Source organism: Neodiprion virginianus, chromosome 7 (genome assembly GCF_021901495.1).
Source record: "Neodiprion virginianus isolate iyNeoVirg1 chromosome 7, iyNeoVirg1.1, whole genome shotgun sequence".
NCBI lineage: Eukaryota > Metazoa > Arthropoda > Insecta > Hymenoptera > Diprionidae > Neodiprion > Neodiprion virginianus.
Window position 1 is genome coordinate 23238389 of NC_060883.1, and position 15198 is coordinate 23253586.

Here is a 15198-nt window from a genome sequence, read left to right on the forward strand (position 1 = left end):
GTACGAAATATTCAGTTACTTTCATAAATAGGCTTATTAAATTAATCAGACATGTTGTTAAAGCATGCAGTGAAACAGGGTGAACAATTTTCCTTCTTTATTGTGAATTTGTAAACAGACCAAAATCCCTGTTGTACAATTTTTGAGCAAATGACACAATATTCAGTTACTTAATAGATGTTAATACAAAGTTTCTCGGCGATAGAAATGGGTCGAAGACAGCCTTTAATTTTGGCGATAAATTTTTCTCTGACAGGTACAAGAATCTATCCAACAAAACTGCACTCTCGACCAACGGTGCTAGCATCGATCTGAGGGAACCAAATACCACAACCTGTTCCCAGCGTTCTAGCAATTCGGCTGTTTTAGGATTTCTAATTTCCTCTACCCTCCGTGGACGATTCTCTTCAATAAAATTTTCTGTAACTGCCATGCAGTACCTGCAAAATACAAGTGAGTATTCATATCTCAGTCTTAGCTTAAACTGCATAGAAACAGTGAAGGATTTAAAAGTTAATTTTGATTAAGGAAATATTTTCATCACGAGTAACCGTAAACTACTGACTCTTCAAATGTGGTATTTTCCTTGAGCTTGAAACTTTTGAGCTGAGCATGACGTAGAGAGGAGTTTCTCTGAACGATGAGACTCTCTAGCGTTGCTCGATAAGCATGTATCTATAACCAAAGGAATATTTCATAATGAATACAATGCTCACAATGCTGTAGAAATAAATTACAGTCATACTTTGAGTTCCCAGCATTCAGCGGACTTCAATTTTATGCAATGGTTTTCTACCGCATGGCAGGCAACTTCCAAAGCTGTGTACGAGAGATCGTAATCAATCCCAGTTGTGCGTAGATATTTGCTGAGAGGGTAGCTCTGCGGGCTTTAGATTCTCGAGTTAAATTATAAGCGAATAATAAGAATCTAAAACTTTTGTTATTCAAACTCCTTACCCAAGCGAAAGCTTCATGTAGCAGCATCCTGCGACGCAAATGAACTTAGCACGGTCCGACTCTACGTAAGATTGTAGCAGCGTTGTTGCCAAATCCCCGCAGGGATGTAAACCAATCAAACCGAATCCTGAAAATTCTGGATTTAATCTGAACTTTTCTGTAAATTCTTTGTTTATTATATCCATGAAAAAGGACAATTCAGATGAATCTCTTTCTATCTTCAAAGACACGTGATGCGGTTTTTGCTCTCGGATGTTGGTTACGTACTTCATGGCGATAGATTCAAATTGTGTATCTAGTTTTCTGTAGAAGAAACATTAGCAGATTTCATCAATCTTGATATCATCTCACCTATATTCAGTTTTCTACCTACTAACACATTTTTATTTTTCCAGAAATTGCGTACCTGGCTTGTTCCGACAATAAAGACTGCTGTTCAACGCAAATTATGCACATCTCGTGTCGATAAGCGAGCGTTCTAGCGAGGTGGCCAATTCCGGCTCCAACGTCGACAGCGCATTCCGATTTCGCCGAAGCAGCGCAATCCGCTATTATCTGAAAATTCAGCAAACCTTCAGAGTTTACAACGTCGATTCTTGGTAAGAAATTATCACGCGACTGACAGTTCAAACCGAACACCTGCGGTCGCGCATGATGCAATCAATGTAAAATATTTGCCTCCTTTCCGCTAGAAACTAATTATGCAGCTAAATAAGGCGAGTAATGTTAAAAGGCAGTTACGCGTTAGTAACTAATTACCTTCGCCATTATTTCGATTTCATGTTTCTTTTTCGGTTTTACGTGTTTGCCAAGTAAATCGCGTAACTTTGAATGACTCGAACACGTGCTCGGTTTCACTTGAAGCTTGACAAAATCCGTATTCTCCGTTTTACGGACATTTTCGCATTTCAACGCGATCTCGCTCCTCTGATTTCTGTGTACCTGTAAGATACCGACGACTCGACGAAGCGCCTGCAGAGATAACGGCCAGACTCGGACACTGAATGGGATAAAATGATTCGGTATTACAGTTGCTTGATATTCAAATCGACAAGGAAAATGATTATTGAGTAATATTATTCTTGGATATGAAATGATTATATGAAATATGATATGAAAATGATTATTCTTAATCTTGTTACTTATCACCTCGAACCCTCGTTCAAAATCCAGGATCCAAGTTCCCCCGGCGTGATGTCTTTGAAGAAATCGCTCCAACCACCCGGAAGTCTTTCCCATAAATCGGCCTCGTAAAAATCCTTGGAAATGTTGAGCATGAAAAAATATCAATAATGTGAATGAAATTTTTCACTTCTTACCCAATAGTTTTTTAATCTTTCGCGCGCTGCACGAGGCCGCAACTTCCGGCCGACGAAAAGACCTAGTAGCTAGCGGAATCGCTACTCTAGATTCTTGCACGTTCGTGGAACAGCATCTCGACTGGGTGATAATAACAAGAATAATAAACCGACCAGCGATCCTAACGTATTGTTCTCCTTTTGTTCTAGGCAAATTAAACGGGACAGAAATCGATAAAAACTAACCACGATGTAGGCGTCCAGAAGCCATCGGTATTTGTCAAGAACGATAAATATTTGGCGTACGGTTTCTCGCACGGAGTCGCAAATTCGGCATAAGCAGGTGCCGGACCCGGTGTTATCGACGGTGGCCATCGTGGTCGTATCTTGCACGGTATATTTCATGTATATTTCAAGTTTGGTTCAATTATCCCGCCGGGATAGAGGCATCTTTTTTGAAGAGGCGTGCCGTATTCCCAGGGGGCTATTTTTTCCCGCGGTCCTGTAAATAATTGTACATCATTATATCCCTTGTAAGAGGTATACTCCCACTTGCGTTACGCATACGAATTAATTACATCGTGTAATCTGCATGCGCGCGGGAATTTTGAATACCTTAATTATTATAAGCTGTCTAGGTAAGCAAGGGGTAAGAGTACGGAGTATATTCGCGTTCGGTTTATTTGTTAATTATAAACGCAAGTACCCACGATTCCCTCGTCCCACTTAGCAACACTTTCACTCTTCAGCAGTTACGTTATTGCCTGCCTGCCTGCCAGCACATCACTCGTCGGAAGAGTCGTATTTGCACGCGCGCACTGCATACAAGTGTAACACTTGTAATACGAATTTAAAGGTGTAATCGCCGCCACACATCCACGGCGAAACGTATTGCGTGCGATGTACAAACTCTTGGATTTTTGTAAGAACTCCGTGGCTAACGTACAAACTGTATCGTTAGACGAGCTTCGTGGAGCGTGAGAATTGAACGAAATTGAAACTGTACCAGTACGACAAGATATATTATATATGCCCCAACTGCTGGCAACAGGTCGTTTTTTCTTTTTCGTCTACAAGTCGAAAATCATATTCAAGCTTAGAAATATGAATTCGTTTTCTTAAGACGAAGTAAGAAAATACAGATATAACGATGAAAGCGAATGAACTTCTTTTGCGATCGAACTATCGGTTGATGAATTTTTTTTTTTTCTCTAACCGAAATATTCAGCCGTTTGTAAATATGGAAGTACGTCAATTTTTTCATTGGAATTTTTTTCTTCCGTTTACCGTTAGATCGTGCGCGATGGATTTTTTATTATGGTTAACTCCTGGATTCATCATCTGGACCTCTTACGCCAGTCGTAAGTGAAAGTTACACCAAGTAGGACGGACGAGCTCTTACACACATTTACGTGTATGCCTGTGTACAAATAAACGCAATTCTTCATCATACAGCTTCTCCGCATCATCCACTTTGATATATTCACCAAATATTCGATGTCTTCCGCTCCCCGCGCGGGAAGAATTCCTTTTACATACACAATGAAAAAAATTTTCTCATAACTTCTTTTTGCGAAAATCGTATACATGTTATAATATATACGTATAAGTTGGTTGATTTAATGAACGTGCAGCTTCGTACGGTCAAAGCGAGGAAGCTATTCTTTAACTTTCGAAATTCTTATAAACGTCTTTCAAGTCAAGGTTTAAAGGAATCCGCCTGACTATAATGTAGCCTCTCGCTTGTAAAAGTTAACAAGTGTATAATACCATCAATGCCCATAAAACGAATTCTTTTTTACGCCGTTAGCGTTTCGAATGCTATTAGACACATTAATTGTAAATGTTTTTCCCCTCATTCTCTTTCGTTTTTTTATTTATTTTTTAATTTCTTTCACCCAGGGATAAAGTTTAATATCACCTTTCTCGTTCGTGCAGAATCAATCTAAAATAACTGTCGCTTTCAAAACGATCGAAAATCACCGCAATGTACTTCTTGCACGCGAGCCGAATTATTATGTATGTACATACACGATTGCATGTAGACATATAAGTGTTCAATTGAGTAACTGAAATATACATATACATCAAGTACCGAAGAACCGGTCTAGTCTCTATTCCACTCGATTCATTAGCTGATATGTACAATTTTTTGAATACCTATTTCTGTAATGCATATCAAAATAAAAAAGAAATCGTCGTTTTCACCCACCACCGCCAGACTGTCGCATATAAGGTAGCCGCTGTATATCATCCCAAGTATGCGCAAGCGTATAATTGGCGTCATTAGTATTTACTCAATGGTTGTAATAACCAATTGACCGCGTTCGAAAAGAGAGCATATTATACGATGATATATGTGCGTTACGGTAATGTATGGGTGCAGGTCTACCTTTCTCATCGGTACATAGGCGAATGCTACATTACACCTACATTATAATACTCGTATGTAATAACGTTAGTTTAGCTCTTTTGTTGAAAATTTTCGCTCCTATGTTGAATACTCGTATATATGTAAATGTTTTTTTTTTAGCTATATCGAGGAGTTCTTTCTTTTTATACAGGAATTGGTGTGTCTCCGGCGATTAAGTCTCACTGAAAGTTTCTCCGATGATCGATAAAACTATTTATGTTCAATTTTCAGGTAAATTTTTAATCGAGACTCCTGCACACCGCATGATGGACTCTCGGAATCATAAGCGTGTGGAGAGATCGATTTGGCCAGATGAAAAGAGAGAGAGAGAGAGAGAGAGAGATGAAGACAAGGAAATGAGGAGACTGCACAATCCGTAAGAGTGGAGGAGGGAAGCAGATTTCAATTTCGTTACCTTGCGGAGGTCGCTCGGGGAAAAGTGACGATGCGGTCCGGTGAAATATACGTTATAGGTATACGAGGTATGTACAACTATGTATACCGGCGTCCAGAATCGGATATAACGTGCGATCGTTATAAAGAAAGTCAAGCCGACGAGGCATTTATGTGTTACACATACTATAGCACCTATGGGTTCAACAGATGTGCCACACCACTCGCTTCCGCCAATCCAACGATCCTCCAGCTTCTTGGTCCAGGTTGACCTATCGGCCCGAGTTGTATTATTATACTCACGTACGCATATTGAAACATATATGTGTTTCAGATACGAACGAAGGCTGTGTAATAAAATGAAGGCGAGTTCGATTGGGTAAAATGGTATATCACGGGCATGGAGAAAGGTGCCCAAGCGTGTGCACATCGAAGATTAGAGCGGAGCTTCGCGTCGCGTGTATAGTTGAGAGCTGGAGTGGAGAGGCCAGGTGGGGACCGAGAGAAACGAACTCAAGAAGCGACGATCCCACCTGACAATCAGTTTTCATCCGAGGCTTCGGTGTAAGAGCCGCGTTACACACCTGAGAGGAAGGCGATCCGAGGTGCAGGGGATTGTTCTAACGTATAATACACAGGCTGCGCCGTGCGCCGATATCCAATAACCGGTTACCGGGTTTCTCGTCATGCTGCAGCTCGATCAAGTAACTACCCCTAGCTGTATGTAACGCGGGTTGGATTCATCATCGTGTGAATGCAGTGCGAGTTTCTTTGACAGATAATATCACACATTTCGTACATCGAGGTTTTTGATTGGTAACCGAGGAAAAACAGTATGAAGTTACTCAAACTGGTGAGTATACGTTAAAACACTTTTATCCGATCACACTATCGTTATGTACCAATTACGATTCATCGTTTCATTTCTCCTACATACATTTTCAATTCGTTTCCGGACTATCTATCGCCTCATTTACATACATGCATACGTATAGACCATTTTCGAAATTTCCGTAATTGGCACGAGCTCTCGTATAACATTATAATATAAGATATGCGGAAGAAGAAATCGCTATTAAATTTTTAATGCTAGAGATCGCGGGTGAAATTATAAAGCTCGTTAATGATTCGGGCCGACGTGAAGATAGCGAAATGGGCAGCGATTGAGTATCCTTTTATTTTTCCTCTCTTATTCTGCACCGATTTGCAAAACCCCAGATGTGGAGATAATTCTCGCACGGTTTCTGTAAAGGCGCGATTCGCAACGGTCCGCGTACCTACTTTGAGCTGGCTTTACCATATTGGGAGCAGTTGTGACTGGGAATTGTTTATCAGGGGACCGGTTAACTGTGTCTCTGTCGCAGCTAGAATACCAATTGATCCCGTGGCTACGGCCCATGGTGTTGGTCATTGGACTGACATGGGTGCAGGATGTCTCTTCTTGGCATTAACCGGGTCAGTCGGTTACGTGTGTCAGATGAACCGCATATTTAGTAGGCGGTCGGTAGTCACGTAGTTCGTCGAGCTGGTGCCGCGAAATTTTTCATCATTTCATTATTATAGGTATATAAACACCGCTAATATCTTCACCGGAGTGTGCAGTCTAGATTTACGCGAGCAGAGTTAGAACCATGACAAATAGGAACCCCGTTTCTTAAGACTATAATTGTCGTCACTCCAATTACTGAATTAAGAAACGCTTTCAGTTTGATCATGGAATCTACGATCTTTTCTTCTCGAGACGCTCGACGCATACAAAAATTTTTACTTCTGAATTGAATAACACAACATCAACTGCCAAATCGACTTTCAATACGTTAAAGTCTGTATCGTAGATATGGGTCTCGGTGTTAATGATGGCTTCGAAAAAGCTCATGGATCTCACACGGTTTCGAAATTTACTATAATGTGCTGTACCTTGGAAGGGAGAAATTTATTTAGGACCGTAACATGCGCGTTTCTAAAGAATTTTTCGATATAAGACACGAAGAACCGGTTGTGTTTTAATACTAGGTATCTTCAATCTTTGATATATCGTAAGGAAGTACTCTGACGCTTGATTTCTGATGCTTGAGTGTACTAAAAGAAGGATAGACATAATCGAATTGAAACATTTGTTTGGATTTGTTGAATTAACTCAAAATTTTACCTTCGTTATAGCATATTATGTATGCATGTAAAATTTGCAAACTTGTTCATGCATGACGACGCATCAGTCTGTACATGAATTCGTAACTTGCAACGACCGCTTTTACTTCGAGTGCCTCTAGCTGTGAGAGGCGTCCTCTCCTCAGGTCCTGACTTTTACCTGACCATTACATGTGCAGCACATCGAAAGATGAGTGCACGGTACCGCCGAGCAACATCGCACCGACGAAAGATACTCGATACTCGCCTGTAGTCTTTGCGAAATACCCCCTCTCATGACACGATGTCTATGAGCATATTACCTATTTACACGCAGCATCTATAGACACTAATAATAAGAAACTGAATCCGAATAACAGTCGATACGAATACTCTCCGTATTGCAGACCGCGGCGTTTTTGCTGCTGGTCGCAGCTATCGTGGCCGCCGAGGAAGAGGAGGAGGGAGGTAAAGCCCGGGAGAAGAGGCAGCAGATCGCGTTCTATCCTAGACGGGGTCCTCGGCCACCTCCGTACGCAGTCCAGATGGAGCCAATAGTTCAATACTCGCAGAGAGACCCGCTCTACAACCCGCTGGCCAGTCCGAAGAGCGATGACTCCGGATACGGTGAGGAAGTGCAGCCAGACATCGGTTACGGCTACCATTCTGACCCGGAACCGATAATTGAGATAATAATCAAGGAATCGAACGAGACTCTGCCGACCCCTGTGCCGCCACCGCAGCCCCAGCAGCCTCGACCGACGAAGGAGCCGATCCAGGTATTTTACGTAAAGTACGAGAAGAAGAAGGGCCACGGGGACGATAAGCCGCGCGTCGTCTACGACGCCCCGATACCGGCGCTCACACCCGTCGAGGAACACGAGGAGCTAAACCAGGAGCGATCCGCGTATCACGACCAGGAGCCCCAGGCCCCCCTCGTCACGTCGCCGGCCCCGCCGCCCGAGCCCTCGACCACCCTGAGGACGATCATCCGCCCGGACAGCGAAGTCTACCACGCCGGAAGTAGCGGGATTCGCGTGACTTTTGGGACCGAGCAGGTGCCACCGAACCAGCACAACAAACGCAGCGACCAGGACCAGGACAGGCCTCAATTTTCACCCCAGATTCCGCAGCCCGGTTCGCCGAAGCGACAACACGGACCTTACCAGCCCCAACTCCAGCCGATTTTGCACTCCGTGCAGCATCAACAGCGCAGGTTCCCCCCGGCTCTCGCCCAGCAGAGAGTGGTAAACTCGTTTCCACCCCCTCAGATCATCTCCGCATCGCCACCACCACAGCAAATCGTCTACCAGCAGCCTCAACAGCTACGCAATCCATCCGGAAGGCCCCAGAGACTTCCGATAACGATTCAGGGACTGCCTGAGGTCCAGCAACGCGTGCCGTTCAATTCGTTCGCATTCGCTAGGCAGAACTCGCCATCTGGTCAGCAAGGGAACGGGTTCAACGTCGATCACCGACACCAACAGCAGGTGTTCAAGCAGCAGGAACTCGACAAGCAGCGGTACTACGAACAGCGCAGACAGCAGGATCTGCTCAGGCAACAAGAGCAACAGAGGCAACGAGAACAGCAGAGACGACAACAAGAAATCGAACAAAAACACATTCAGGAGCAGCAGAGACGACAGCAGGAAATTGAGCAGAAGCAGATCCAGGAACAGCAGAGACGGCAGCAGGAAATCGAGCAGAAACAGATCCAGGAGCAGCACTTCAGGCAGCAGCAGCAGCAGCAGCAGCAGCAGCAGATCAAGTACAACCATCAACAATTCCAGCAAATTCCGCAGCCCCAGTTCCAGCGCCAGCAACCGGTCCCCGTTCCAACCCCGGCTGCCGATCGACCCGGCGGTGAGATTCTTAAGTCTGTGCCGAAGCTGGAGCAGCACTACGCGATCCGGGAGAACCCACTGCACCCTGGACCCTTCCCACCGAATCCACAGCCCACCCAATTCTCGGAGATAACTCCTCAGCAGACCCAGTTCGTTCCGAGTCAGCAATACAACAGCGTGGTGGAGAGCCAGTTGCAGCAGCAACAGCTGGGCCAGAGTCATCGGCAGATTCCGTTCGCCGGAGCAGCGAGCGAAAATCAGCAGCAGTACTTCTCGCAGCACCTGTCGGCCCCGGTTCAGCACCAATCGTCCGGTTCCAGTTCCGCTGGAAACACTCAGTCGATTTGGGGACGGCCCGTCTTTTCCTCTCAGAGCTCGAACCTCGGGCAGAAAATATACGCCACCCCAGTCACGTATTCCGGGGATCTTACCCCGTCCACGACGCCCACGACCCTCTCTACCACCGCCGAGGTCTACAGACCTTCGACTACGGCGACGCCGAGCACTACTGAGGCCCCCACCACCACCGTTGATTCCCCGAAAAACGAGGCCAAGATCAAACAGAACATAGCCAATCTTCCCGACGAGGTTCCCGACGACATCAGGGAGCAGCTACTCAGCTCCGGGATTCTCGGTAACGCTGATATACAGATATTGGATTACGACAAGGTCGGGGACATACCGATTGAAAACCTGCCGCCGGAAGCTCTAGCCAATTTCTACGGCGCCGGAGGCGGGGCTGCGACGTCGGCCAGCGAACCGATACCGGCTGTGGTAAAGAGGCCGAAGATCGTTCAACAGACCGAAGAAAAAGTTTCGGGGTACAAGAAAGAACTGCCGGCCAAGGTTGAGCAGGCCACGCTCAGGCCGGGAGGTGTCGAGATGAAAGTGGTACACTTTGACCCGAACACTGCTCAAGGTCAGGCGATCGCCGAGCAGCATATCAGGGACGACGCGACTCATCTCGACCCGGTGAAGATCGGCCCGAAAGACACGTCCAAGTACAATCGGTACCTTCCTCTCAAGGTCAGCGGGGCTGCTTTTCCGCTTCCCGACGTGCCGGAACTTAACGGTAGACGAATCACGAGCGTCGTCGTCCTCGCACCCGTCGATTACAACTTTCAAGGTGAGAGGGAGCCCCAGTATGGCGAACGGACCGGCAGGAAATTCAACGATGTGCAGGCCGTAAGATTTTTGGCCGGCGATGCCCTCAAGCAAGTCGTGAAGAAACCGACCGCCGAAAACTACAAGAAATGGCTCGAGCAGGAGAGCCGTGCCGATCCTCAGCGACAGTCCGTCGTCTTACTTGTCACAACGTGAGTTTTTTTTTTTTACAGTTTATTATACACTTTTTTCACCGTTGATATATTCAACTTTCTTTTTGCAAATTCTTCTTTTTTTCTCCTCAGACCCGATGACGACACTCAAGGCGAAAAGGAGATCTTCATGTACGACGTGACCACCCAAGCCGTTAGCAAATTAGCTGGTGACTTGTCGACAGCGTTCGTTGACGTCGCGGAAAGTAATTCCGACAACGAGGGTGCTCAGACGGATATTATCCAGGATGCCTTTGCTTAAAGCACTTTAACTGGCTTTCATATTGGCAATAATAATTAGTTATTTATCCGATCAAGCATTCCAGAGCTGCTTCATAAGTCGAGGTACAAGAAGAACAAAAAGGAAAATGGCAAATCTTTAATCGATTTTTTTTTGTCTCGCCATCAGTGCCAAATTCAGAGTTGACCATTGTGTAGCACTGTGGGATAGCAGTGAATTCCATTGGTTTATCAACTTATTTAGCGCATTGCAGGATCGAGTAAATTCTGCGATAAGAATTGGAGCGAGCCTGCGGCAATTGATAAGAAAAGGATGAATTTTTTTCTATACATCAATTATTATCTATTCGCCGTAGATATCTTAATTTGTAAATACCATTAATTTTTTTTTATACGTACAGATAACCATACTATATTTTTTTATACGAAATAAAGATCAATCTTTTTTATACCCGTTGCAGTATGAAATCTAATCTTCGATGCTACAGAAACTTGGCAAATGTGCAGCAATTCAACGTTGCAAATTGCACGAGGAGAAAGTGTAACGTGAAAATTGCATCAGACACAATTATGAGGCGAGGTACGTTTCTGAGGAAGATAAATATTTTAAGTTATTAAAGACTAGAGGATGTTGAAAGCGAATGAGTATATGTATATAGTCACAATGCTGCTTTTAAGAGCGCTCTAAAGACAACTACCTCATCATGAACTCTCGAAAATAGCGCATGCAGGCCTCTAGTATGCGTTGCGAAATTTAATAGTATAATACATTTCTGCACGTCTCGCGTCTATACGCTTTGGCATCTTAAATCCGAATCCCATTGTGAGACTTGGTGTGATTCGAGCAATGCCAGGAGATCGGTTTCATTACGAGGTTGAAGTTAGTAACATTATCGTATCCAAACATTGGGAGAAAATCATTAATTTCTTATTTTTACAATGATTTTGAAGAAACTAAGATTTCAAAATATGAGTATGTTTTGTTTTATTACGCTTTACTAAATTTGAAACAGTTCCAAAATCGCGAAATAACGGTTTTTTCTCAGAATGAATCATTATGGCAACGTTAGTAATTTCAACATGATGTTTCGATGACGAAGGCAACGGAAATTGCTGTGCTCTACACCTACCGACTCGGTTGTAGATAATGGTTGCACACTTTTTTATCGAGTTCCCCAGCCCCTTGTTCAGCTGCGCAAACTTTAAAAGGCGCTAATCTAAGCAGCTGGTTGTAAGATAATACATAACCTCACTTATTATGTACAAAATCAGGAACGTTTGACGATGAGTTTTTCCGTGTATGATAGAGAAGTGACGCTTTGCAGCGGCGACAACGTAATTACATGCAATATCGACGATGACACGGTAAAGGAGTTAATTTTGCCGGACTTGAAGTCTACGAAGGATACAACCCACCACAACAAATTGGACATAGATTTATACCACACGATAACTAACGTGTCTTACTCGAACGACGGTGAATATTTCCTGGTATGTACGAATAGAAAACAGCTCTGTTTGTACAGGCGAAAAAATGGTGAACTAACTGCGAATAGAACGCTGACTAGAGCAGCAAGCAAAGTCAGGTTTACGCCGAACAACGACGTCGTTGTGGCCGATAAGTCTGGAGATGCTTACTTGTACTCCAGCAGCAAGCCTGAAGAGGAGGGAATCGCCCTACTTGGACACCTCTCGATGCTGCTCGATGTTATGGTGACGACGGATCAGAAGTACATCGTTACTGCTGACCGAGATGAAAAGATCCGAGTCTCTATGTACCCGAATTGTTACAACATATTGTCGTACTGCTTAGGGCATGAAAAATTTGTGACAAACATTCAGGAACTGCCTCACGATAAAAATATCCTGGTATCTAGCGGAGGTGATGGATGTGTGAAGTTTTGGGATTACAAGACCGGCAAGGAGTTGCTGTCCATTGATGTAAATGAGAACGTCAAGCAGAAGGATGTTGAGGGCTTTAATAGATGCCTTGAGGACTGCGAGCTAGATGAGTCTGTCACTATATTGCCACTCAAACACCTTGTGGTCTCAAAAATTGACGATTCAACCTCTTTGGTCATGACGACCCTCTTCTCTTGCAAAAGATTATTTTTATACAATGTTTCTGGAAGTGTGAAGACAGGAGTCACGCTGAATCAGCGTCAGGCAGTGGAGCTTCAAGACGACCCCCTGGAATGTCTTGTTCAAAACAACAGCGCCTTTTGGACTCTGAGCGACGGTGGATTAAGCATTTACAAATTTGATGATCAACGATTTGAGAAGGACGAAACAAGTTGTAGATTGGAGAGAATTAACGAATCTTGGAAAACATTGAGAAATCACTTGAAAAAACACAGTCTTTTTCCCATCTTGTACAAGAGGAAGTTTGACAATGTTCAAGATTATCAGGAAAGGAAGAAAACCCGGCTCCTGTCAAAGGTCTCGGGATAATATTTTTACAGGTAAAAATAGAAGTATTTTTTTAAAATAAATCTTACAATCGATCCATCGATTTTCCATGTATAATTTTATTTTCATCTTTTCTATAATAAAAATGTTGCCGCTTTAGAAGATGTGTGTTGGATACTTATCAATGTCACATTAGTTGTACATACGGATATTTGCATATGAAAAACGAGAATATACTGGTGATATATGACGAATCTGTTACACTGGTTTATAATCCAATTTCGATTCGAGTTTTTTGTTATCTGAAACTTTTCGAACAGCCTTCATAAAGTCTTCTTGCACAACGTACTCTCGCTCCGATCGTATCGCGAATAATCCTGCCTCTGTGCAGACATTTCTCAAGTCAGCGCCATTGAATCCATCTGATAATTTGACTACTGCTTCGTAATCTACAAAGATGTGACGTGTTAAAATATATCGAGTTCGTAAATCATCTAGATCTTCAAATTTCAACCTACCAATTTCACCGTGCTTAGCAATTGGACCGGCATGAATTTTCAGAATTTCTAATCGTGCCTGTTCATTAGGTAGAGGTATCTCTATTTTTCTATCCAATCTTCCAGGTCTCAGCAGAGCTGGATCCAAAGTATCTGGCCTGTTAGTAGCCATAATCATTTTGACTTGTCCTAGAGAATCGAAACCGTCCATTTGGTTCAGTAATTCCATTAATGTTCGCTGGATTTCACGATCGGCGCTGGTTCCCTCAGAGAATCTGCGACCACCTTTAAAAATCGTTGAAAATGATTTAAATATACTCATGCTGCATATTACGAATGCGGTTGTTCTATTTACCAATTGCATCGATTTCATCCATGAATATAATGCAGGGTTGGTGATCACGAGCGTAGTTGAACATCTCTCTAATCAAACGCGCCGACTCCCCGATGTATTTGTCAACAATAGCACTGGAAACGACTTTCAAAAAGTTGGCATCCAGCTGACTAGCAACAGCCCTAGCCAGCAGGGTTTTTCCAGTTCCAGGTGGTCCATAGAGGAGGCATCCCTTAGGTGGCGTAATGCCAACCCTCTGGAATAGTTCGGGATTCAAAAGGGGCAGCTCGATGACTTCTCTCAATTCCCGGATCTGCTCACTGAGACCTCCGATCGCGGAGTATGTGACGTCGCCAGGATCCTCATGAGACATGTTGTAGACCAGTGGGTCAACCTCGCGAGGCAGGTAGCGCATAATTGTGAGAGTAGTCATGTCCAAAGCGACGCGAGTGCCTGACTTCAGCTTGTTTTTGTCCAGCTGACGCCTGCAGCCTACCACGTATCGCGGTCCGTTAGTGGCTTTGACTATGACTGAAAATAGGAACACGTAAATTTGTGAAAAATATAAGCATTCAGAATTAGGATCATGGATGTACTACGATGTGAAATGCTATGCATAGTTTCCTCTTTGCGTATAAATTTGGACTCACATTTTTCTTCCGTAAGTTGCTTCAGTACTTCTCCAACAATCTGAAAAAAATCGAACACGGTGTAAAAAGAAACACTAAAATCAGATCTGTGAGCAGTTTTCGTTTTCTTTGTTCACTTCAGTGAATACCAATACACGTATTCATACCTGACCGACGCTCTGCAAGGCTTTCAGATCATTTTCTGACTTGTCATACTGCTTGGTGAGGTCCTTGAGCTGCTCTCGCACTGGAAAAATGTAATTGTGACGTGAATTTTAATTTCTAGAGGTACGGCTGGGTTGTGTTTTGAACAAATTTAGGCTTATTGAATTTTATGACAGCTTAAATGAAATTTCTTGCAGTACATTCGCAAATGCCTATCCGGAGCAGAGACAATAAGGTTAGGACAGGTTAACGGGACACGTATAATACGCGCCGCGAATCGGCGTTTGGATTGAATCAGTTTTCTGGATATCGTTAACTCACTCTCCTTTAGCCGAGACTCTACTTCTTTATGCTCCAAAAGCTTTTTACGATAATCTTGAAGGGATTGTTCCCTGACAGGGTCCGCGGTCGTCGCCATTTTTCTCTAATTTGCTGTCTAACGATCAATGATCAACTGGTTCTGTAGACCTTCTAAAAACACCGTTATCCAACACTTCACAGTTTGTCCAATTTCCTGAAACGTCACTGACACATGATATTGGTAAAACGAGCAGTTATGTTACCATGAACTTCGAA

General features: G+C 43.7%; 4 protein-coding genes and 1 long non-coding RNA gene across 8 annotated transcripts; 3 read left to right on the forward strand and 2 right to left on the reverse strand.

The window, feature by feature from the left end:
* Positions 1 to 95: 95 nt before the first annotated feature.
* Positions 96 to 3236, reverse strand: LOC124309265 (methyltransferase-like protein 25B). Of its 4 annotated transcripts, none has more exons than XM_046772730.1 (9): positions 2966 to 3236; positions 2502 to 2757; positions 2107 to 2216; positions 1717 to 1957; positions 1364 to 1512; positions 958 to 1260; positions 746 to 887; positions 566 to 675; positions 96 to 440 (listed from the first exon to the last, which is right to left on the reverse strand). In XM_046772730.1, the coding sequence occupies exons 2-9, from the start codon at positions 2658 to 2660 to the stop codon at positions 167 to 169; spliced, it is 1488 nt and encodes a 495-aa protein (XP_046628686.1). In that variant the 5' UTR covers positions 2661 to 2757; positions 2966 to 3236; the 3' UTR covers positions 96 to 166. The 4 variants fall into 4 exon arrangements, with proteins under 4 accessions (XP_046628686.1, XP_046628685.1, XP_046628683.1 ...); XM_046772729.1 differs by having other exon boundaries at positions 2962 to 3236; XM_046772727.1 differs by having other exon boundaries at positions 2871 to 3236.
* On the forward strand, positions 321 to 2583 carry LOC124309266 (uncharacterized). Its single transcript, XR_006909213.1, has 3 exons — positions 321 to 453; positions 1353 to 1556; positions 2466 to 2583. It is a non-coding gene; the product is annotated as an uncharacterized LOC124309266 (long non-coding RNA).
* Positions 3237 to 5412: 2176 nt separating the features above from the next.
* On the forward strand, positions 5413 to 11036 carry LOC124309264 (polyhomeotic-proximal chromatin protein-like). Its single transcript, XM_046772726.1, has 3 exons — positions 5413 to 5914; positions 7596 to 10348; positions 10442 to 11036. Exons 1-3 carry the CDS (start codon positions 5897 to 5899, stop codon positions 10608 to 10610), a joined length of 2940 nt encoding a protein of 979 aa, XP_046628682.1. The 5' UTR covers positions 5413 to 5896; the 3' UTR covers positions 10611 to 11036.
* A 573-nt stretch (positions 11037 to 11609) lies between these two features.
* LOC124309273 (tRNA (guanine-N(7)-)-methyltransferase non-catalytic subunit wdr4) lies at positions 11610 to 13062 on the forward strand. The gene has a single exon (XM_046772748.1). The coding sequence runs from the start codon at positions 11873 to 11875 to the stop codon at positions 13037 to 13039; it is 1167 nt and encodes a 388-aa protein (XP_046628704.1). The 5' UTR covers positions 11610 to 11872; the 3' UTR covers positions 13040 to 13062.
* A 34-nt stretch (positions 13063 to 13096) lies between these two features.
* LOC124309272 (26S proteasome regulatory subunit 10B) lies at positions 13097 to 15102 on the reverse strand. The gene is made up of 6 exons (XM_046772747.1): positions 14944 to 15102; positions 14625 to 14704; positions 14479 to 14518; positions 13850 to 14359; positions 13516 to 13779; positions 13097 to 13446 (listed from the first exon to the last, which is right to left on the reverse strand). The coding sequence occupies exons 1-6, from the start codon at positions 15038 to 15040 to the stop codon at positions 13256 to 13258; spliced, it is 1182 nt and encodes a 393-aa protein (XP_046628703.1). The 5' UTR covers positions 15041 to 15102; the 3' UTR covers positions 13097 to 13255.
* Positions 15103 to 15198: the final 96 nt, after the last annotated feature.

What these genes read in the sequence shown, in the direction of transcription:
- LOC124309265 (XM_046772730.1), bottom strand. Translation starts at nt 2,660, where the DNA reads ATGAAATATACCGTGCAAGATACGACCACGATGGCCACCGTCGATAAC. An exon ending in AAATCGAAATAATGGCGAAG is followed by an intron (nt 1,513 to 1,716) that starts GTAATTAGTTAC and finishes CTGAATTTTCAG; the next exon opens with ATAATAGCGGATTGCGCTGC. An exon ending in TACATGAAGCTTTCGCTTGG is followed by an intron (nt 888 to 957) that starts GTAAGGAGTTTG and finishes GAGAATCTAAAG; the next exon opens with CCCGCAGAGCTACCCTCTCA.
- LOC124309264 (XM_046772726.1), top strand. An exon ending in GTCGTCTTACTTGTCACAAC is followed by an intron (nt 10,349 to 10,441) that starts GTGAGTTTTTTT and finishes TTTTCTCCTCAG; the next exon opens with ACCCGATGACGACACTCAAG.
- LOC124309273 (XM_046772748.1), top strand. Translation starts at nt 11,873, where the DNA reads ATGAGTTTTTCCGTGTATGATAGAGAAGTGACGCTTTGCAGCGGCGAC.
- LOC124309272 (XM_046772747.1), bottom strand. Translation starts at nt 15,040, where the DNA reads ATGGCGACGACCGCGGACCCTGTCAGGGAACAATCCCTTCAAGATTAT. An exon ending in GCAACTTACGGAAGAAAAAT is followed by an intron (nt 14,360 to 14,478) that starts GTGAGTCCAAAT and finishes TCCTATTTTCAG; the next exon opens with TCATAGTCAAAGCCACTAAC. An exon ending in TGCTAAGCACGGTGAAATTG is followed by an intron (nt 13,447 to 13,515) that starts GTAGGTTGAAAT and finishes ACATCTTTGTAG; the next exon opens with ATTACGAAGCAGTAGTCAAA.